Raw genomic sequence first — 21,943 nt, 5'->3', positions numbered from 1 at the left:
TAAAACAATTAAATTAGTGATGATGTAAAAATGAAATGTTGAGTTAGGGAGAAATAAGGGAGAAATATGGGAGAAACCATTGGAACAGTTGGCTAAAAGTTGGCTAAAAACTGGGGATAAATTATGGTGCTGATGTGGCACTGATGTGGCAGGAGTTAGGGAGAAATAAGGGAGGTTTTAGGGAAACTGTTGGAAATGCTCTAAAATGTCGTTATTTATTTGCTTTTGCTTTTAGCTTGTCAATTCATCCAAACTAATTAAAAATGTTATTCTTATCATTTACTATTATTGTTATTATTATTATATAATCAAACAAATTAATTAAGTAATAAAGTGTAGTAATTTAATTTATTCATCAAATAGATAATACTCCTACAATAAGTCAGCTACAAATTGCCCCCAATGTCTATGCCCTAATTTTGACTTTTCATTTCCCAAACCCCTAATTTCAAAATTTCAGGTTAACCAAAGCTGAGCAGTAGTAACCGATATTTCATTCAAATTTCTGCAACAAATTTCCTGTCATGGCATTTCTATTTCAGAAGTTTCAAGAGGTAAACTTCCTATGATCCCGTTTGTATACGATCACGATATCCATTTCTATCGATCTGCATTACTGTAGTTGAAGAAATCGCTTGCATTAGCATCCAATTGAGCCGATGTTCCGATATAATTGCAAAAAAAGACATTTATATTTGGTGATTTCAACTCAATATTCATATCTATGTCGTTTTTTACCACTCATTTATACTGAACTGCTGTGTGATTAATTGCTTCATTTAGGCAGTCAAGGTGCTTGCGAAAAGTCCTACGTTTGCTAAGCATGGAAGGCACCTTCAATTTGAAGCCGATATGAACAAACTTTTCCTTTTTACATGGTGAATACCATTTCTCATCTTGAGCTAGCATTTTTAAGAGTAAAGTTGATGCCAATAAGTTTAATAATCAGTGAGCTTAACTGTATGCTTGTGCACTTCTGAGTTTTTGAAAATTTGTGATTTATGTTATATTTATTGTGAATTATGTCTGGCTTATTTGTTGCTGCTGCAATGTGGTTTACTGTCAGCTACAACCGTTTGGGTAAAAATGCAGAAGAAGCTGATGCAGATGAAATCATTGAGATGGCAAGTAAAGCCAATCTGGAAGAGCAACAGAAGCAAGTTCAAGAAAACATTCACGAACAAATAAGTACTTTCTGCAAGTATATGGATGACATTCTTCGTCCTGATCCACGGATGGCGAACACTCCCAACTCATCATCGGAAGCAAAAACTGCCCCTCGACGTAGTGGTCTAGGTCTTGCTGTCGGCAGGACCACACCAATGGATCGTAATCCCAGTGAGTAACATTCTTAACGAGCATCAAATATTTCTTTTTATCAAATTTCAGCAGTTTGAAGTTTGAATCTCACAGCTTCTTGCAGTCCTTCATTATGTATTATTTGGAGTTTTAGGACATCTTTATGAATTAATAATCTTAGTCCATTGGAGTCATCCGATAGCATTTAAGTGTTTTTCCACTTGAGTGATGTTGTCGTGTAAACCTCCAAATTTGATGACTTTGTACTCAGGCATGGCTGTGCCAGAAACGAAGATGATAAAGCGTTGTGAGGTTTCACAAAATCTGAAGGATCTCCTTGACTACACTCTTGAAATCAAGCCGTCTCAAATTCAACACAAGGATGCTGGCCAAGGTTTGTTTTTGGATGGTGAAGCTGATGTGGGAGCTGTAATAGCCTTTTACCCTGGCATCACATACTCACCTGCATATTACAGATACATTCCCGGGTACCCCAGAGTTGATTTAGAGAACCCTTATTTGATCACAAGATATGATGGAACAGTGATAAATGCGCAGCCCTGGGGTACTGGTGGTGAAGCTCGTGAATTGTGGAGCGGGTCAGGTGCTCCACAGCCTGGGTTGAATGCTGAAGGTGGTTTAGATGGCTCGGATCGGATGTGGAAGCTGCTCAGTAAACCACTAGATGGCTCCAAAGCTGGGGGTACAGGAGCTGTTCTGGAAAGGAGACATCCACTTGCTTTCGCTCATTTCGCGAACCATCCATCGAAGGATGCGCTCCCTAATGTAATGGTATGCCCCTATGACTTCCCTCTAACTGAGCAGAATATGAGAACCTACATCCCAAATGTCCCGTTTGGGGGCGGGCAAGAAGTAAGTATGAAGAAGTTTGGAACCTTTTGGTTCAAGTCATGGAAATCAAGCAGCACCGTTGCAGATGTTCCCGTTATCAGGAGTCTGGTTCTAGTGGCTACAAGGGCCATCTCGAATGAAGAGATTCTCCTCAACTATAGGTTGAGCAACGCGAAGCGCCGGCCTTCGTGGTACACCCCTGTCGACGAGGATGAGGATCGAAGAAGATGGAGCTAAGCGAAGTGTCTCATGTCCAGTTGATTCGGTCATTCATTTAAACTTTGTAGTGTGAGAGGGGAGGTTTCTGAGCAGAGCATTAATTCTTTTTTCCTCATCATGGATTTTGATCAAGTTTCGCTCTTCACTAGTTCTGGGTCTGCTTGTGTTGGTATGGCAGAGCCATTCACCACATTACCACTGAAACTTTTCTATGCAAAGAGCAGGCTAGATACATTTATTGTTGTGAAATTACCTTATATTTGGGATTTTAAAGAATAAATTTATACTACTACTATTTACTAATAGTTCCTATTGTTCTCCCTTGCATTCTTCTTATAATACCCAGTTTAAAGATGTAAATTACAAATTCCTCAAATAACCTGAATTCATGTCCCGACTCCATCAACCCGACTCGGCCCAAAAGAATACTCCATACTACAATATTTACTTATATCTATGGCCCAATACGAAAACTTACTTAATTGATATAATGAACTAATAAAATGATGAATAAAGTTTAAAATCAATCAACCCGTAAAATTAAATGATAGATAAAGTTTGAATATTTTTATCGATTAAACCCCATCGCTCAAATAGGTCTCAAGAGAAATCCATACTCACACAGCATAAATAATGACATGAAGTTCCATTACCAGATGATATCCATGCAAAAAGATGATTTCTTTAAAGAAAAGTGGAAAGTGGAAAAACCCCATAAGCTGAAGAATAAAATTACAAAGCAATGAAAAACAAGTTATCATATGATATGATGCGGTGCGGGGCCAAAGCAATCCCCCTCTTTACAATTCGAACAACTTTTTCGTACGTTATATATGTCGTCTTCTTCAATATGGGATTGGACCTGTCCTTATAATTAAATAAGCATTGCGTTACAAAATGGAGAAAAGCTGTAAAATTGAGAATCGACAATTCACTAATCTGTGAAAAAAATTCGATGAGAAAGGCAGTCACAGGACTCATAATTGCACCGTGTGCACAATCTCTTATTGCCCCACGTTTCCCACAATACCAAAGCAAGTCATGCTTCTTCCAAATTTATAACATTTGTACCACAACCACAACGTTATCATTCTTTATATATATATAGGGTAGTATGTGATCAAATATTAACTAAGTTATGGTAATAACTAATAACTAACATCAATTTTGTATGTTAAAAAACATTAACATAACATAAATTTATCAATCTTCTTGTGCTGATAAAATTATGTCTTTGTGTTGACATTTTAAATTTACATGTTGTATTATTAATATAATTATGTCTTTGTGTTGATAATTTTAATACACGATATTAAAAGTTATTAGTTATTACTGTAAATTAGTTAGCACACTAACGCAACCCTATATAGGGTAAATCTACTCTACCGATGACATTAATTGTATTAAATGATGAGAAACAAAAAAATGGTTGTATTTAGTATTGTTGGAATGGAACAAAAAATATTCATGTAAAATGATTGGCTAAAGCTTTCATTCATTGCTGCATTGATTATTGCAGAGCCTATAATAAACCGATGACCCACCCCAACAATGTTATTTAATGGCACCAAAGTTATTTTTGCAAGGCAAAATGCGCCTCTTTTGTAGCTACCCATCTTCTTATATTCCAAACTATTCTAATATTGGTTGATTTAAACAAAGAAGCAATAGTATAAAAAATTAATTTTCCGATTTAGTTTGAATGAATTTAATAGTATCTGTACATTAGATTCTATCATGATATGGAGTACAATATTTTTTTATAGACATTGCTATTTAAAATAGTATATTTAAAATATTGCAGATGCTGATACGGAGTGGTCCTTTTTTTATGGTTCCGTCAAAAAACTAACGTTCATGCCACTGTGCAATTAACGTTGACCGTTAGTTTTTTGACGAAACCGTAAAAAAAAGGACTATTTCAGCAACATTTTTATTTGTTAAGGACCTATTTTTCAAAAAGTAAATGTTTTGGACCAAATTCATATTTTGATCATATGTTTAGGACTAAAATTTACCTTTACTCTTTACTAATTCACGAAACTCCAGAGACCAGTCTTAGACCCAATTGTTCCACACATTTTCAAATTTTAACTGTATACTCCCTCCGTCCCACAAAAGATGTCACACTTTCCTTTTTAGTTTGTCCCACAAAAGATGTCACACTTTCCTTTTTAGTTTGTCCCACAAAAGATGTCATATTTCCCTTTTTGGAAAAAGTTATCTTTCACATGAATATAAAAATTATATTTTTTCTCTCCATTTAACACACAAAACAAAACCTCCTAAAATCATGTGTCATCCCACAAGTGTGACATCTTTTGTGGGACGGAGAGAGTACAATATTCCATAGAATTCCATTTCCCAACTCTTTTCTCTATATTGTGACTTGTGAGTGTGTATTTGCACTTGAGAAAATTTGTTGACCTATTAAGTGAGCTCTAGCAATAGTTATAGCTATTTATACTAGTACCATTTCATTTCACCACTATCTCTCTTTCACTCTAATTCTGCCAAGGCAGATAACATAGTTTCCCACATTTCCTTGTCTCATTTTTCTTGTTGCAGATCTTACCTCCCAAGAAATGACTAAAGATGAAGACTTTAAACTGCTCAAAATCCAGGTAGTTTCTTTGTTGTTATAAAATAGTTTCATGGCTTAACCTCTTTTTTATGGTAGTGCTTTTTTTTTTTGACAGAGCTTCAAGTTTTATGGCTTTCTATATTTTTTAATTACAGACCTTTATGCTCAGAGTGAACATACATTGCGAGGGATGTGAGCAGCAAGTGAAGAAAATTCTTCAGAGAATTGAAGGTTTTTGCTCCTTTCCCATTATCATTTCTTTTTAGACTATACCAATTTCTCTCCTAAATAATGTATGTTGTTGTGTGGCAACATTGTCTGTTGATATTTCATGTTTTGTTTCCTTACATTTTTAGTAAGAACAAAAATATTAATTATGTTCAATTGATGTCATGTCTAATAAAAACATATGCCTTATTTACATTCAGCTAGCTAAATACACTAGTTGCTATGAATGTAAATAGTTGTTTTGAATAAACACAGTGCAATTTTAATGTATTTCAAAAATTTGGACAATATTGAATTTGTTGGTGGATTTAGGTGTGTACCAAGTGAAGATAGAAGCAGAGCAACAAAGGGTGAGTGTTTCAGGCAACGTCGATTCCGCAACTCTTGTGAAGAAACTGATGAAGTCCGGTAAACACGCCGAGCTCTGCTCTCCAAAATCCAACCAAACCCCGAAACTGATCAAAGAAAACAAGAACAACACTAAACCGCACGTGCCTAAAAACAATGAACAAGACGAGATGCAGCTGATCAGGAATAAGATCAATCAGCTCTCTCGCCTCAAGTCTAATAATGGGAAAACGAAGAAGAATGTGGTTGGTAAGAAAGGGAATGATCAGATGGCCAATACGAACGACATGTGTGTAAATGATATTAGCGCGATGATGAGTCTTGCCGGTTTTCATGGTAATGGTGTTTTAGGAATGGAAGGGAATGGGGGATTTGGAGTACTTGAGCAGCAGCCTAATGGAAGTGATGCGTTAGTGAGCCGGCATGGGGGTTACCCATACCAGCAGATGTTGTATAACCGGAGCGCGTTTGTGCCTCCTACCACCGGTTATTACTACAGCTATGGTGGCGGAGATTATACCGGTGGAGGTGATCATGTGTTTAGTGATGAGATTGCAGGTGGTTGTAGGGTTATGTAGTTTGGACTTTCTTGAATTTTTCTCTGTTTTGCATGTGAGTTTTTATAAACTACTATTTGTGTTTCATTGTCAAGATGGAAGTATTAGCTATTAAGCATAGTCTATTGCCTCATTTCTTACATCTCCTATTGTATTGTGTTTGAGGAAGAGCTAAAAGACAATTTATATTCTGCTTATCATTTTTTTTTATTGTAAGTATTAAATTTAAAAATCACGTTTCTACGTGCTCAATTTGATATCTTTAACCTTGTTCATTAAGCACTCTAAACTAACATACACAAAGTTCTTAGTTATTGTTCATACATGTAAATTGTAGTAGTACAATTTTGGGGAATGAAAGTAAGACATACAGTTAGATGATCAACGTGGAGATTACCATAAATAGAAAATTCAGCTAGCGTTGAAAATTAGAGAAAAAAGGTACTCCCTTCATTCCATAGTAATGGAGACAATTCTTTTCGGCACGGAAATTAAGAAAAATTGTGTTAGGTGAGTTAAGTAAAGAGAGAATAAAGTGGAAAATGAAAAAGGTAGAGAGATGGATAGAGAAAAAAAGTAAGAGAGAGTAAAATAGTGTAGAAAAATATGTTGACTTTTACTAAAAAGAGAAATGCTTCTATTACTATGGAATGTACTAAAATGATAAAATGACTTTATTACTATAGAATGGAGGAAGTACTCTACTAATCTACTATTTGATTGGGCTATTTACATATATTTGGGCTTTTCTGGGCATGCCGTCAGGGTCTCCCCTGTTTCAGCCCAGTACACGATACCCAATTTAATTATGCGCTTTTTGTATAATCAAATACAGTACACATTATTTAATCAAAATTGTTTTAAAAGTCTAAAATCATATTTAAAATCCAACTTTGATCAAAATTGTGATTCTTTTGCAATCATTCAAAACAGTATGTGATCCTCAAAATAGTTAGAAGTTGCTTTGTCTAAGTGGAAGGTTCTTGGAAAAATCTTGAGCCAAAATAGACAGGATTGGATTTAGGAGCATCTCATAAATCAACAAATCGTAGATAAAATAAGTGGTAACCATTTTATTCCAATGTGTAACGGAGAATGAAAATCCACGTCATTCTAATTACAAAAAGCATAAAAATATCTTATAAGAATAATGATGGAAGAAGAATTAATCCATTCCGCATATAGCAAATATGTTATTCTTTGTTTATAGTGACATCTTGCTGCAACAATCAGTATGGAAGTATTCCAATTTGGATTCGATTGTTATCAATAAATTTTTTAATTAAATTATTTGGTGTGCAGAACTGTTAAAAAGCAAGTTAAATTATTTGGAGTCACAATTAAATTTATTATTGCTAAATATTCTCAGTTTTGCTAATGATATACAAAGTGAGGCACCGTTATCATGTCCTCAAATGTTCACCGGAAAAATAATCATACTTACCACACTCCTAAACTATAGCAAATAAAATATATAGACTAATGGTCTCTGACATTGAAACACAATAAAAACAGCAATACTCACACAATGGAACGAAACAAATTAGGCAGTGTAAAAGAAACACAATGAAATTAAGTTTTGAAAAGTGTAAATATAGTACCTTTGTGTCATTGTATGTGTGTGCATACTCATCTTTTTCTAAAGATTCTTCTGCAATTTAAAGCATCGGAATTCAATTTAAATTCTACTCTATATCTCAATATTTCCACAAAAAATATAGGAGTTGTACTCCTACTAAATTAAGCTGTAAAATTTATACTAGTATATATATAAGCGGAGACAACGAAGCAGTGCCGAAATAAAGCCTTTTTCAGTATACTTTTATCTTTGCATTTGTCACATTCTCCTTGCTTCTTCTATTCTAATCCTTCTCTCTCACACATACACACACATTATCCTTCACAATCTAACGAAAATATGGTGGGGAGAGAGAAATTGGTGCAGTTTAGTGTGGTAATAGTAATTTTGGTGAATATTGCATGGGCTGAGGATAGAATGATAAAGCCATTAGAGTTGGAGATGTTTGCTGATGAGCTTCCCGACATGCCCAGAATCAAAGGTTTCGATTTCGCCGATACTTCTCCGATTCCGACCAAACTCAGTATTGGAATGTATCACAAACTATGGGTATGTTCTCCAATAATTCAAATGTGCACAAATAGGGCTGTGTTGAGTGTGTGATTTTCATTTAATTTGTTAAATAAGATTATCATCTTTCAGTTTTATTTAACTTTTAAGATAAGTGTGTACACACAAATTTATTCAATCATCGAGGTCGTTTTGTAGTCTGTACTAGACTTTTCGACTGACCCACTTTTTCTTGTTGTTTTATGAAGTAGTAGAGCCCACTGTTTTACAAAGCCATTTCATTTAGTACTCCATCTTTTTGCTTCTAAATTTTCATTTTCATCAATTTTGGCATACTTTTCAATAGGTAAAGTTGAGCTTGCGTTATGTTTCTACCTCTTCTATAAGTTGTGCACATATTTTCCTATGTTTGTGCTGTCTTGTTCTGATATACTGTACTTGAATTCCACGAGCTTAGGTCATCGGTCTAATTTATCTCGATAAAAGTACTTTTTTTTTACTTTTTTATATGAGATACATATACGATTTATAGAAAAATTATTTATTTAAATAAATGGAATCGTATGTTGGATAGAACAAAAAATAGACATGGCATGTGAATTCAATTGGAATGTAGGAAACTTTTCCCACTATCACTTTACATTTAATTTAATTTTTTTTATTTTTATTTTATATAGTGGGTTCTTTATTGGTATGAGTCCTTTCAACAGCAATTTTATAAAATTCCAGAAAGATAATTACTAGTAATAATATACACCACAGTCCAACAATTGTTAACTGTAATTCATCATTAACAAAATTTAATGCCGTGCCATTATAGTACTATTCTGCATTAATATCATTTATTCCTCCATAAATTCGAATTCGAACCATTATAATTTATATGTTCTGTAGTTATGTGGTGTGACACATTATGGTGGAATATCATCTCACAATTGCAATTTGGTGGAGTCCCAATTATTTGATTTTAGCTTATACTACTACTATTGAACCTCTCATTTCATGATGCACTTATTAACATGTAAAGCAGATAAAATGCAACAATTTGCTTTTTATTTTTTTTATTTGCAGAAATTTCATAGAGATCTACCTGCAACACCAGTTTTTGCATATGGTACAACAAAAGAAAATGCCACAGTCCCTGGCCCTACAATTGAAGCTCTTCATGGAGTTCACACTCACATAAAATGGACTAATTATCTCCCTTCAAAACACATACTTCCTTGGGACCCCACCATCCCAACAGCCACACCTCACAAGGGTAAGGGCATCCCCACGGTGGTGCACGTCCACGGTGGCGTCGACGAGCCCGAGAGTGACGGCCACTCGGGTGCATGGTTCACGGCCCGGTTCAAGGACCATGGCCCATCTTGGACGAGGGAAACCTACAACTACCACAATCTGCAGCACCCAGGCACGCTATGGTACCACGACCACGCGATGGGGTTGACCAGGGTCAACCTCTTGGCTGGCCTAGTTGGCGCCTACATCATCCGCCAGCCAAGCCTCGAGCTGCCACTAGGACTCCCTTATGATGAGGAGTTTGACCGCCCGTTGGTCGTGTTTGACCGCAGCTTCTCCACGGATGGCTCGATTTACATGGACCCCAAGGGGAATAACCCATCCATCCATCCTCAGTGGCAGCCAGAGTACTTCGGTGATGCCATTGTTGTCAATGGGAAGGCGTGGCCGTACATGACCGTGAGGCGGAGAAAATACAGATTTAGAATCATCAACGCCAGCAATGCGAGGTTCTTCAACTTCTCATTCGACAACGGTTTGAAATTTATCCTTGTAGGATCCGACTCAGCATACATTGAAAAGCCGGTAACAGTCAACTCCTTCCTGCTAGCCCCGTCCGAGATCGCTGACGTGGTCGTTGACTTCTCCAAGTCAAAGTCAAAATCAGTATTATTGACCAATGATGCAGCATATCCGTACCCTTCCGGTGACCCGGTCAATGCAGCAAATAGCAAGGTCATGAAATTCATCATCAAATCCAAACATGAATTTGACACATCAAAAATCCCCAAAACATTGATCAAGTATCCTCTGCCAAGTCTGTCTGCCACGGGGGTGCTCGTGAGGTACATCTCGTTATACGAGTACACGAGCCCCATCGATGAGCCCACGCATCTCTACATCAACGGCTTGCCCTATGAGGCCCCAGCCACGGAGACGCCGAAAGTGGGGACCACTGAGATATGGAATGTGATCAATTTGACGGAGGATAACCATCCGTTGCACATACATTTGGGCCTTTTTATGGTTCTTGATCAAACGGAGTTGGTGGATGTCGATGAGTTTAAAGAGTGTATGCTGAAGTACAACGACGCGATCAAGTGTGGGGTCCACAGGTACGCCACGGGCAGGAAGCGACAGGTTCCTGCCCACGAGAGGGGGTGGAAAAATGTGTTCAAGTTGATGCCTGGACATGTCACTAAGATATTTGTGAGGTTTTCGTATATTCATTCGAATGAGTCATATCCGTTCGACGCCACTGCTGAGCCGGGATATGTGTACCATTGTCATGTAAGTTCCTTCAATTCCTACCTAATATTTTTTCAGGACATTTAAATGATTGTTTTATATTGAATTGGTTGCAGATTTTAGATCACGAGGATAATGCGATGATGAGACCATTGAAATTCACTCATTGATGTGTGTATTGTGTTAATATTGATGAGGGAAATGGATATAGTTTCAACTTTCAACTAAAGTGTGATGGAGTATGTTGTAACTTTGTGTAGCATTTAGCAATGACTATTACTATTCCATATCTCATGTCCAAATTCAAGTACAAGTCGAAGGCATCACTCTCCAATGCTTGAACTGCAATATATATTAAATGCTCCTATGTGATTGACTTTAGTTTTTATAAATATACATATGATGCGTTATATTGCTAACTATTTAAGTTGCTAACTCTGCTAACTCATCAATAAAATTGTCAACACAGTGACATCAAAATGTCAATACATAATATCAACACATTATATTGAAGTTCAACAAAATTATGTTTTGACATTTTTAATACACTGCATAGATGAGTTAGCAGGTTAGTAACTTAAGAAAGTTAGCAATTGATCACACCCCTGTGCATATAATAAGATGTATCTAAATTGTTGATATAATAATGCACGATTATATTTTAAAATATAGTAGAATGTTTTTTTGAAAGGGAAAAAGGCTGTAGAGTTAATGCTTGCAAGATCCATCGACAATGTTCGCCATTGTTGGGCCTACTGCCTGGAGCCCAATAACAAATATACAATCTTTGTTTAAATAAGGCCGAAGCCCAATTTTTATCTGCGAGTATATGGCTATCCCATTTTTAGAATAACTAACTCAGAAGCATACTTCCAACCTTTTCCAATGATTTTTCTAATTTAATTAATTTATGGAATTTTTGTATAGCATGTAATCGAAAGGATTGAACTACTAGATCATGATCGCAACTTTACAATTAAACTGTATGGGAACGAAAAAGTTGCACTTCATGTTGAAATAATTGTTAGCGGAAAGAAAAAAATACATTGCGAAAACAATAATATTCAATAATGACTAATATTTCCCCCCCTTTTTAAGGAATTGAATAAATCATTCACATCCTAAAAACATATCGAACTTAAAACAAAAAAATGGTTTGAGAATTCTTTTGCAATTATCCACGTTACCTACTTGCTCCAAACAATCTATCAACGTTAACACAATTTTACAATGCGCCTCAAACAAAACATGAACTAATTTGATTTTAACACAATTATAATCTAGCTGTTACTTGGTTCCTTAAGGTGCATAAATAGAACGTACGTTCTGTTGTAATTTTAGCCTTTAGGATAGTAAATCTAAGCACAAATCATCACAAATAAATAATAGGAGTACTCTCTCTTCTTTTGACAATGTGGTCGATATAAAATGGCTTTTTACTCATATTATCTAAAATCAAATACCTACAACTTTCTCCAAGTTTCTGGGAATTGAAGAAGCACAGATTTTCTCTCTTCTTCTTCTAATATTCACTCAAAGCTCCAACCTTGAAAATCGTTGCTATCCATATGAGTGATATTATGAATAATAAAATAGACGAGTGTGATTGGTAACGCGATCAACATTCCGACAGTGAGCCATGAGGCGTGCGGTAATGAAAATGGAGAGAAAGGCCAAGGTTTTAGTGTTGTTGATTGTGTTTTGTTATAACTGCGTTGGGCTGAAAATAAATGAATAATTGGGCCATATTCGTTGAGGAGTATTATTTAAGTTATGGACTTGGGATTCAATTTATGCTTTTTATTTCTTTTACTAAAGTTAAGAAAAGGGGGAGAAAGAGGAAATGGCCGGGTCAGGTAGCATTTTTTTTTTGATAAAAAATAAAATATATAATTACTCGTGTCTTTTATAGTACTGTGTCTTATTTCTCATGCTTTATTCTTTTTCATGGTTACATTAAATCTTAAATTTTAAAAGGAAAAGCTCTAAGTGGAATTGATTTGCTCAAGAATATCGAAAACTTGTCTTCTTTATGGTCCGGATGATCCTTGTCTTTCTCAAGTTTCCAGTCAAAATTATGAACCAAAACCGCAGTGGTCATCTGCAGAATCCGGGTTGCCAAGGGTAGTCCGGGGCATATTCTCCGGCCCGCCCCGAAGGGTATGAGCTGGAAATGCTGGCCTTTGAAGTCCAGTTTGTTGTCAAGGAATCGTTCTGGCTGAAAAGATTCGGGATCAGTCCAGATGGTGGGATCTTTTGCCATTGACCACGAATTGACGATTATCTGCGTCCCTTTTGAAATCATATAACCATTCACCTCTTGATCGGCTTCTGATGCCCGGGAAATCGAGAAAGGCCCTGGCGGGTGATAACGAAAGGTTTCTTTGATCACTGCCTGCAGATACGGGAGGCACGCCATGTCCGCCTCCCGGATTTGCCCCTTCTCTCCGACTATGCTCTTTATCTCTTGTTTTAGCTTTTTGAGTTTGTCCGGGTTGAATAGTAGCTCAGTCATGATCCACTCCACTGTGCTGGAGTTGGTGTTTATTCCTCCCACGATTAATTCCTATATTTATAGAATTAAAATATATATAATATATATAGAGCAAATGAAAATTGAACTTCTTACGAAAAGTAAATAATTGATATCTTGTGTGGTGAAGTTGAAGTCGTTTCCTTGGGTGATATCGATGATCGTCTCGAGCAGATCTTGCTTCTTGGGGTTGTTCCTTCTGTTCTCCAACCTCTCGTTAGTAAAATCTTGGAATTTGGCCAAGAGTTTAGCCACGTTTAACTCAGCCTTGCTCTTGAGCCCCTGCGGATCCAAGGGTTTGAGAATGGGGAAGGAGTCAGCGATATTGGGAACAAATAAGGAGAAAACATTGTCCATGATGTTCTTCAACTCCATGGTGGTATCCGGGGAGGTGATGGAGAAGATTGTGGTGAGCAAGAGGTTGAGGTTGGCCATGAACACCACGTCGTGGATGTTGACCATGTCCCCGCGGTCGCAGTGGGCCCCGACGTGATCCACGAGCTTCTGCAGCATCTCCTGGCGGAGGGCCTCGCTTCCCTCGAGGCACCGCTCCGAGAAGACAATCTCCTTGCAGATCTTGCGCTTGTTGCGCCACTCCTTCCCGGTCGGACCGAAGGTCATAGAGAACTTGCTAAACTCGCATACATCCATCACATGGGGGACGGCCCGACCGGAGAAGACCTGCCCGTGGCATTGGAGGAGCTCCATGGCCATCTCCGGTGAGGACACCACCACCGTGTACACGCTGCCTATGCGGATCGACATCAGAGGGCCGTACGTTTTCGCCAGCTGTCTCAGTGTTTCGTACGGATTTTTACCTAGTTGGTGCATGTTTCCTATGATCGGGAGGGGTCTGGGTCCCGGAGGGAGCCGTGGCCGTGGCTCCCGGAGGAATACAAACCACCTTAAACCCAACAACACCACACTGATCACAACACCAATCAAAAAGGAATCCATTTTCTTTTTTTCTTCTCCCTTGCAAACTTGTGTACTAATATGCCTCTTTTTATTGATGAAGTCAAAGGACTACTAATAATTTTATATTTTAAGATAATACTAGTACCAAAATCAACATTTACTTCTATATACTCCCTCCGTCCCCCATTAAGAGTCACACTTTTCCATTTCGGTCCGTCCCCAATTAAGAGTCACACTTCATTTTTACCATAAATAGTAAGTAGGTCTCACATTCCACTAACTCAATTCACTCACATTTTATTATAAAACCAATATAAAAAATGGGTCCCACATTCCACTAACTTTTTCAACCAACTTTTCTTTGCATTTCTTAAAACTCGTATCCGATCAAAGAGTGACTCCTAATAAGGGACGGAGGGAGTATATCATAGGACATAGAATCAAATTTGATTTGACTTAATTAATGGTCACACGGTTACGATATTGATTTCACTTTATCATAAGAAATTAACATGGAATATATGACTACTTTTTCCTCAAGCTAGTAGACAAATGAAAAAAAAATTATTTAGTGGAGGAGGTTGTGGACCAAAGACTCGAGCCTAAAATATTGATTGATCCTATATCATGTAGATATATAATCATGCGTGCATGATTTTGTAATTTTATGAGTATTTCAATTTTACAGTGACAATTAAATATATATTGTTTGCTTTCCTATTCTCAAAATTGATGCACATTCAATTACAAATTTGATCCCGGGTTTAACATATTTTAGGTTTTTGAATGAAAAATAATACTTCATTCATCCCACAAGAATATACACTCTTTTCTTTTTTAATCTGCCTCACAAGAATATGCCCTCTCTAATTTTAAAAATTATTTTCTCTCTAATGAGGTGAAACTAGGGGTGGCGAAACGGGTTACCCGCGGGTACCCGCACCCGACAAGTCGGGTACCCGTACCCGATTTAAGCCAAATTTATTGTCCCAATACCCGCCCCGCGACATACCGGGATTACCCGATACCCGTGTCGGGTTTCCCGTACCCAACATTGCGGGTACCCGTACCCGACCCGAAATCCTAATAAAAAATTTCAAAACCGTAATAACCGTCCATGCTCTCTAATTTACTTTATTAATATCGAGTTTTTAATTGTAAGTTTGTTGAAATATAAAAATATTTTAAAAGAACTCTTAGATTATGTAAAGTATTCCCACTATTCCGTCTTAATAGAGACATTTTATTTTCTTCACTCATTTTGGAAATATAATAATATAAATACTCTTCTCTACATTATTATCTCTCTTACTTTAATTTTCCTCCGTTCTAACTAATTATTTTCAATTTTTCAAAATGAGTACGTATATAGCTATTATTATTTAACTATTTATTTTTTTTTTCTCTACTTTAACTATTTGAAACACCTCTATTAATATTGAACAAAGGGAATATTAAAAGGTGGAATATGGCTAATACTCATAATAACGGGTATTATCGGGACTAACGGGTATACCCAAGCGGGTAGTGGGTATACCCGCTACCCGCAAAATTCTAAAACACCCTACCCGATCCCGCCCCGTTTTTCGTTGTCATCGGGTAGCGGATACCCAATACCCGGCGGGTAGCGGGTCGAAATGGGAATTACCCATTACCCGCTACCCATTTTGCTACCCCTAGGTGAAACACATTCTCCACTAACAATACTTTAATTATTTGTTCTCCATACATCTCTCATACTTTAACAATTTTGCATTAAAACACGTATCGAAGCCAAAGTGTATATTCTTTTGGGACATGGGAAGTATCGTAACTAATATTTGAAAAATGAAATATCATTTGAGGTATTTCCCCATTTTTGCCTATGATTCCGCTCAATTTATACTTTAATAAATACAAACGGAAAACACATACATAAATTGAACGCAGAATGCTAACTTAGGATAAAAAAGAAAAAAAAAATGAATTTGAGGCATTTTTGTTTCTCAGAGATAATTTTCATAGTAATTCGCTAAACTAAAATGTGCAAACCTTTACTTTTGAGGACTAAATTTAAAGTTTACTTATTTAAATAAATACACATAATTATATTATAGAGAAGTATCACTTATAAAGTCGAGTACTAATTACTTGATTAATCGAAGATTACAAGCAATTTCGGCATGTGGATAGCCTGAATAATAAAATACTAACGTGGCAGGAGGAAATTGGAGGTTAATTGTCTACTATTGTGAAAGCTCTTACACATCTGAGAATGTGTAACTCCTTTTGTAGAATTTTTAAAAAAATGTCAAATATAAGGACATGATTTTCTAAACACAATTACTTCAAGAATTTCACCCAAAATTTATACATCAACAGAGATTGATTTCACTTCATTAAAAGAAAGACACATGGGTTGGTACGAGTTTTATTCAGTATTGTTTGGTAAAAAATATTCTCTCCATCCCATTATAGAGGACACATTTGGGATTGACATGAAATTTTATGAGAAGTTGGAAAGAGAAAATAATAGTATATTTATATTAATGTGAGAGAGTTTGTGTGACAAACTAAAGAGGAAAATGTAACATCTATTATGAGACGGATAAAATAATCTTTAAGAAATTACCATTGAGTGGAGGTTGTGGGCCAAATTAGTGAAAATAATGGACTTAATTTAACCAAGAATTTTATCATCCATGCCCTGTTCCGTACGGCAAAATGGGTATCTATTTGGTGGGTAGTTATTTGGCAGCCTAATGGCTACAGTTATTTTATGTCCCCTCGGTGCATAAAACTATGTGAATTTGTCCCCTATATTATGTTAGGGAGATTTAGAATATTGGATAAAAAACGGATAATCTGAAAGTCGTGATAAATCACTTTCAGGTCAAATCAATTTCGATGTTCTATCAAAATATTTGATCGCATACAATTCAGAGAAATCAGAACTTCTATATGTTGATGTTCAAGAAGTATCTAGAACCAAAAGAATCGATCAGATTTCGAAGAAGATGAACAAGTGCATCTGTAGATGAATCAGTGCATTTTGAAGAAGATGAACCCGCTACCCGGGGGCGCTGCCCTCGGACCCCCGTCCATCATAATGAATTCAAATAAGCGTGCACTCCGTACTTTCATACTTATATGATTATTATTATGATAATACTGATCAATCAAGTTAACCCAATTACACTAAAATATCCAACATGTTACTTATTTGGTGGTAGTTATTTGGCAGCCTAAGGACATGATTGTTTTGTACTCCCTCCGTTCCACAATAGATGACACACTTTCTTTTTTAGTTTGTCCCACAAAAGATGTCACATTTTCCTTTTTGGAAAAAGTTCCCTCTCACATGAATATAAAAATTATATTTTCTCTCTCCATTTAACACACAAAACAAAACCTCATAAAATCCCGTGTCATTTTCAAAGTATGTCAATTTCTCTGGGACGGAGGGAGTACCTATTTGGTGGGTAGTTATATGGCAGCCTAATCTTCTTCCAACTGTACTCGTTTGTTTGTTTTCTACCAATATTTTACCAGCTTTTCCTTTCTGTGGAGAATTCATTATTGAGAATGATGTTCGTTTGGATTATAATAAATGATAGTCCGTATAGAGCACAAAAACTATATGTTTCGTATCGAATATATTTTCTCAATAAAACTGAAATATAAATAAATACGAGTACAATTAATTAGACTAACGAGATTCGACCAATCAAACGCATTTGTTTATAGTGAATCTTTAATCCATTAATTAAAATAAATAAATACTAGTGCAATTAATTAGACCAACGAGATTCGACCAAGCAAACGCATTTGTTTATAGTGAATCTTTAATCCATTAATTAAAATCAATTAAAAGTTGGATCTTTTATTGTACTCAAATCACGGTCAGTGATTCTACAAAACAAGTGAATCAAATTAGTACTATTAAATTTATGTCAATTAATTTATGGCAAATAGGTTGTGAACGTAGTGGAGTATTTTCTATGAATCAATTAATTTATGGCAAATAGGTTGTGAACGTAGTGGAGTACTATCTATGAATTATACTCATCGAATTTCAATATTTTAGTTTATACTCAAGGGATATGAAGTTATGAACTAATGTTGATCTTTACCAGCCCATATAATTAGAAGATGTTGATATTTATGGCAACAGATTAAGTATTACTACTATTTTAAACATTTTCCAATAATTTATTTTAAATATTACATTAATAATAAATAGTTTCATTTTTGGGCTAAAAAAATTATTAGTGATAAATGTTTCCAAATTAATTTCATTTTATTTATTATATATTGGGATATACTTAGGCTGTGGCAAATTGGCAATGAAGACTGTATAACGATCAAATCTTCATCTTATAATAACGGTGTCCCACACAACAATGTCGACAATATGTTTGTGATAATGCCAAATAGAAGTTGCACTCCCGATGAAATGGCAGGCGAAGAGAAGACGGCGGTGACCGCCTCAGTTCTTCTCCGCCTCGGGCTTCTCTGGTTTTTTCAAGAGAGAATGCACAGAATTGGGGAGAAGAGTCTCACTTTTGGCCGATTTTATTGAAGAAATTGAGGATTCCGAGATGATTCAAAAAAATTGTGAAACAAGCTCTTCTTGTCTCTCGAATTCTGGCTTCGCTGATCTGAATTTAGCTCTTCAGGTTTCAACAAGACTCATGTTTGCTGCTAATCACTTTGATAACTCCGAGTTCACTTGTGTAAGTATGTAATTTGTATATTTTGATTTATGATGTTTGAGTTCATACAACTATTAATCTTAATGAAAAATATGATCTTTGAATTTGACTCGATTGATTTGTAGATTTTTGATACTTTAGCTGTGTTAGTTGAATGAGTTATGTCAAATTATTGTTTTTAATTACTTTGACTTGAAATGCTTCTCTTGTTTGATATCTGCATTATATTATAGGATGGTACAAAAATGAAAATTCTCTTCCAATTTCAGTGTGTAATATGGAAACTGGAGAAAGCATTGGATAATTTGCCTTATGATGATTTCAACATATGGGAAGAGGTGCTAGATCAGGTTGTTAGCATTTACAGTTAAGCATCTTTGTACTGTTATTTTGGATATGATTCGTTTCTAAACATCATTATTCTTTCATTAGGTTGAATTAGTGAGGTCACAGTTGAGATGAGCCGGTGAAAGACACGACTGCCCTCTGAACTCGAGCTTACCTCAGCCATTAGACAAAGAGATTGGATATTTACATGTAGACAATGTAACCAAAGCTAGCTCGAAAACGGAAGGTCTGGGAGAAGGCGTTGGGGCCGTAGATCAATTCTTGAACAAGGTTTTGATTGAAAACGATGTAACCAACTCATCCATTTCGTCTGAGGCTGTTGTCTTTAAGGAAGGTGGGACTCCGGGACTCAATACCTCGTCTGGCAAAGCAGTAGAGGAAAACAAGAAGCCCGGTTCTGTTTGTATTCCTGATGATCTGCGTTGCCCTATCTCTCTCGAGCTCATGAGAGATCTGGTTGTTGTGGCCACCGGACAGGTATGATGATGGTCCAACCGAGCCTTAGACCAATGGGGTTAAAATTATTCATAATGAGTTTGCTTTTACTAACAATGTGGTTTGGTTTTTGCTGTTTCAGACATATGAGAGATGTTATATACAGAGATGGGTAGACTGTGGCAACACAACATGCCCAAAAACGCGGCAGAAGCTGCAGAATCTCACTCTCACTCCGAATTATGTATTGAGAAGCCTTATATCTCAGTGGTGCCTGAAGCATGATGTGGTTCAGCCGACTTCATTAGTAAACGGGAGGCTGAAAAGAAGCGATGGATCATTTCGTGATGTCAGGGGGATATTGCAGCCATAGAAGCCCTTGTGTGTAGGCTTGCAAGTCGGTGTGTCGAGAAAATTAGGGCTGCTGTGGCTGAAATCCGATTGCTTTCTAAACGAAGCACGGATAACAGAATCTTGCTTGCAGAGGCAGGAGCTATTCCAATTTTGGTTAATCTCTTGACATGTAATGATGCTGAGATTCAAGATAATGCAGTGACCTCGATTCTCAATCTCTCCATCTACGACGAGAATAAAGAGCTCATCATGCTAGCCAATGCAGTCCCCTCCGTTGTCCAAGTCCTCAAAGAGGGAAACGCTGAGGCAAAGGAAAATGCTGCTGCAACCCTCTTTTGCTTGTCCCTGGCAGACGAGAACAAGATAATCATGGGTGCATCCGAGGCAATACCTGCCCTGGTGGATCTACTCCAAAATGGGAGCTCAAGAGGGAAGAAAGACGCTGCCACCGCCTTGTTCAGCCTGTGCATCTATCAAGGAAACAAGGGACGTGCTGTGAGGTCCGGCATTGTGGCAGCACTGATCAAGATGCTTACAGATTCGAGCAGTATTGTTGATGAAGCTCTTACCATTCTCTCAGTTCTTGCCAGCCACCACGAGGCAAAGACAGCCCTTGTGCGAGGCAGCATGATACCTGTCTTGACAGAACTTCTTCGGATGGGGCTGCCTCGTTGCAGAGAGAATGCTGTAGCTATTCTGCTGTCTTTGTGCAGGAGAGACAGCGTGAGTCTTGCGTGCCTGAGCAGGCTCGGAGCAGCAACGGCGCTGTCGGAGCTGGTGGAATCGGGCACGGAGAGAGCCAAGATGAAGGCTGGATCTTTGTTGGAACACCTTAGGAGTTGTCAAGAGGTGTGATCTGATTCTTCACTCACTCATTAGTCATTTGTTCATTGGACTTTTTGTATTAAAGGATTCTTTACACAGTACATAATTGGGGATTAGAGGAGCATGAGTAAAACAGAGGATTCTCATGGCTGCAGTTTGTATTTATTTACTTCATTCTTGATTGGTAGAAATTTGTGTGATGCATTAACAGTTGATTAATATTCCTTAAGAATAGCTTTTACCACTTATAAATTATAATGGGCCTTTATTGCCCATCATACACAATTAATTTTACAAAACTGAGCCTCAATTGTATTTTATTTTTTATGAGTAAATAAATTAAAATTTAAAAACTGCGCACTGATCTCATGCATTAACCTCTCTACCGCTTGTTCTGGTCCTTATTTTTCGTTTCTAATTATTTTTTTGTATTAATGATCTCATGCATTAATTGTTCTGGTCCTTATTTTTATGCATACGAAAATATATCAATTTTTTACCCATAGGCTATTTATTGAGGGATTAAATTTAATTTCTTAGCTCACATTTACTTAGACACAAGCTATCTGCTTTAATTTTGTAAGCTATATGCTTTAATTTTGTAACTAAATTGAATTAAATTTGGATTGAAAATAATATAGAGTGAGCGGAATGAAAACTCTAAATATTGTACAAACTCAAAACTATGATCTGGACTATTGAAAAATGTCAATAAATAACAACAAAAGCATCAACAGGAAAATGTCAACAGAATTCCAATGATAGTCAATGATTGATGGTATGTTGATATTGTGTTGATACTATGTTGACATTAAAATCTTGAAATTTTACACTATATTAATATTATATTGAAACAGTGTTGAAGATGTGTTGAGTAGTTTTGAGTTTGTACAATATATAAGTTCACATTTTATCACTACCCTAGAGTGAGCATAGCCCCCCATAATAACTCCGCCGCTGCGGACGACAACAATAATAATAATAATAAAATCTTTTTATTTAATAATATCTCTAAAAATATTACTAATATAAAACATGAGAGTTATATACTACTCAAAATAACCTTAGTTATTGGTATTCTACTATTCATATATAGTTCATTTCGCTTAAAAAAAAGCTATTGGTATCAACGAGGTGCGAAAATACATGACTCTTTCATCATAATTCAAT

The 21,943-nt window shown here is 36.4% G+C and overlaps 4 protein-coding genes and 1 pseudogene across 7 annotated transcripts; 4 read left to right on the top strand and 1 right to left on the bottom strand.

Annotated features, from left to right (window-relative positions):
- The first annotated feature begins 401 nt into the window (after positions 1 to 401).
- LOC125187398 (C5orf35) lies at positions 402 to 2,675 on the top strand. 3 transcript variants are annotated; one of them, XM_048083983.2, is made up of 4 exons: positions 402 to 554; positions 784 to 878; positions 1,067 to 1,338; positions 1,571 to 2,675. In XM_048083983.2, the coding sequence occupies exons 1-4, from the start codon at positions 525 to 527 to the stop codon at positions 2,386 to 2,388; spliced, it is 1,215 nt and encodes a 404-aa protein (XP_047939940.1). In that variant the 5' UTR covers positions 402 to 524; the 3' UTR covers positions 2,389 to 2,675. The 3 variants fall into 3 exon arrangements, with proteins under 3 accessions (XP_047939940.1, XP_047939941.1, XP_047939942.1); XM_048083984.2 differs by lacking the exon at positions 784 to 878 and having other exon boundaries at positions 404 to 554; XM_048083985.2 differs by lacking the exon at positions 402 to 554 and having other exon boundaries at positions 1,093 to 1,338.
- Positions 2,676 to 4,840: 2,165 nt separating this feature from the next.
- Positions 4,841 to 6,297, top strand: LOC125186348 (uncharacterized). Its single transcript, XM_048082700.2, has 3 exons — positions 4,841 to 4,994; positions 5,110 to 5,185; positions 5,495 to 6,297. Exons 1-3 carry the CDS (start codon positions 4,956 to 4,958, stop codon positions 6,106 to 6,108), a joined length of 729 nt encoding a protein of 242 aa, XP_047938657.1. The 5' UTR covers positions 4,841 to 4,955; the 3' UTR covers positions 6,109 to 6,297.
- A 1,514-nt stretch (positions 6,298 to 7,811) lies between these two features.
- Positions 7,812 to 11,033, top strand: LOC125186997 (multicopper oxidase LPR1-like). The gene is made up of 3 exons (XM_048083493.2): positions 7,812 to 8,215; positions 9,248 to 10,708; positions 10,783 to 11,033. Exons 1-3 carry the CDS (start codon positions 8,006 to 8,008, stop codon positions 10,834 to 10,836), a joined length of 1,725 nt encoding a protein of 574 aa, XP_047939450.1. The 5' UTR covers positions 7,812 to 8,005; the 3' UTR covers positions 10,837 to 11,033.
- Positions 11,034 to 12,564: 1,531 nt separating this feature from the next.
- LOC125189260 (ferruginol synthase-like) lies at positions 12,565 to 14,160 on the bottom strand. The gene is made up of 2 exons (XM_048086553.2): positions 13,296 to 14,160; positions 12,565 to 13,232 (listed from the first exon to the last, which is right to left on the bottom strand). The coding sequence occupies exons 1-2, from the start codon at positions 14,154 to 14,156 to the stop codon at positions 12,630 to 12,632; spliced, it is 1,464 nt and encodes a 487-aa protein (XP_047942510.1). The 5' UTR covers positions 14,157 to 14,160; the 3' UTR covers positions 12,565 to 12,629.
- Positions 14,161 to 18,378: 4,218 nt separating this feature from the next.
- LOC125187652 (U-box domain-containing protein 11-like) lies at positions 18,379 to 20,938 on the top strand (annotated as a pseudogene). Its single transcript, XR_016130457.1, has 4 exons — positions 18,379 to 18,832; positions 19,045 to 19,161; positions 19,244 to 19,636; positions 19,737 to 20,938. The product of XR_016130457.1 is annotated as a U-box domain-containing protein 11-like (transcript).
- Positions 20,939 to 21,943: the final 1,005 nt, after the last annotated feature.

This window comes from Salvia hispanica, chromosome 5, assembly GCF_029641045.1.
Source record: "Salvia hispanica isolate PSC_SH4W2 chromosome 5, Shi_PSC_v1, whole genome shotgun sequence".
Lineage (NCBI taxonomy): Eukaryota > Viridiplantae > Streptophyta > Magnoliopsida > Lamiales > Lamiaceae > Salvia > Salvia hispanica.
Note: the sequence above shows the minus strand (reverse complement) of the source record. Positions and strands in the feature narration are given on the sequence as shown.

Coding starts and splice junctions, on each gene's coding strand:
- LOC125187398 (XM_048083983.2), top strand. CDS start 525: ATGGCATTTCTATTTCAGAAGTTTCAAGAG. Junction 555..783: donor TATTTCAGAAGTTTCAAGAG/GTAAACTTCCTA, acceptor TGCTTCATTTAG/GCAGTCAAGGTGCTTGCGAA. Junction 1,339..1,570: donor ACCAATGGATCGTAATCCCA/GTGAGTAACATT, acceptor CTTTGTACTCAG/GCATGGCTGTGCCAGAAACG.
- LOC125186348 (XM_048082700.2), top strand. CDS start 4,956: ATGACTAAAGATGAAGACTTTAAACTGCTCAAAATCCAG. Junction 4,995..5,109: donor TTAAACTGCTCAAAATCCAG/GTAGTTTCTTTG, acceptor TTTTAATTACAG/ACCTTTATGCTCAGAGTGAA. Junction 5,186..5,494: donor AATTCTTCAGAGAATTGAAG/GTTTTTGCTCCT, acceptor TGGTGGATTTAG/GTGTGTACCAAGTGAAGATA.
- LOC125186997 (XM_048083493.2), top strand. CDS start 8,006: ATGGTGGGGAGAGAGAAATTGGTGCAGTTTAGTGTGGTAATAGTAATT. Junction 8,216..9,247: donor GAATGTATCACAAACTATGG/GTATGTTCTCCA, acceptor TTTTATTTGCAG/AAATTTCATAGAGATCTACC. Junction 10,709..10,782: donor GATATGTGTACCATTGTCAT/GTAAGTTCCTTC, acceptor AATTGGTTGCAG/ATTTTAGATCACGAGGATAA.
- LOC125189260 (XM_048086553.2), bottom strand. CDS start 14,156: ATGGATTCCTTTTTGATTGGTGTTGTGATCAGTGTGGTGTTGTTGGGT. Junction 13,233..13,295: donor ATATCAATTATTTACTTTTC/GTAAGAAGTTCA, acceptor CTATAAATATAG/GAATTAATCGTGGGAGGAAT.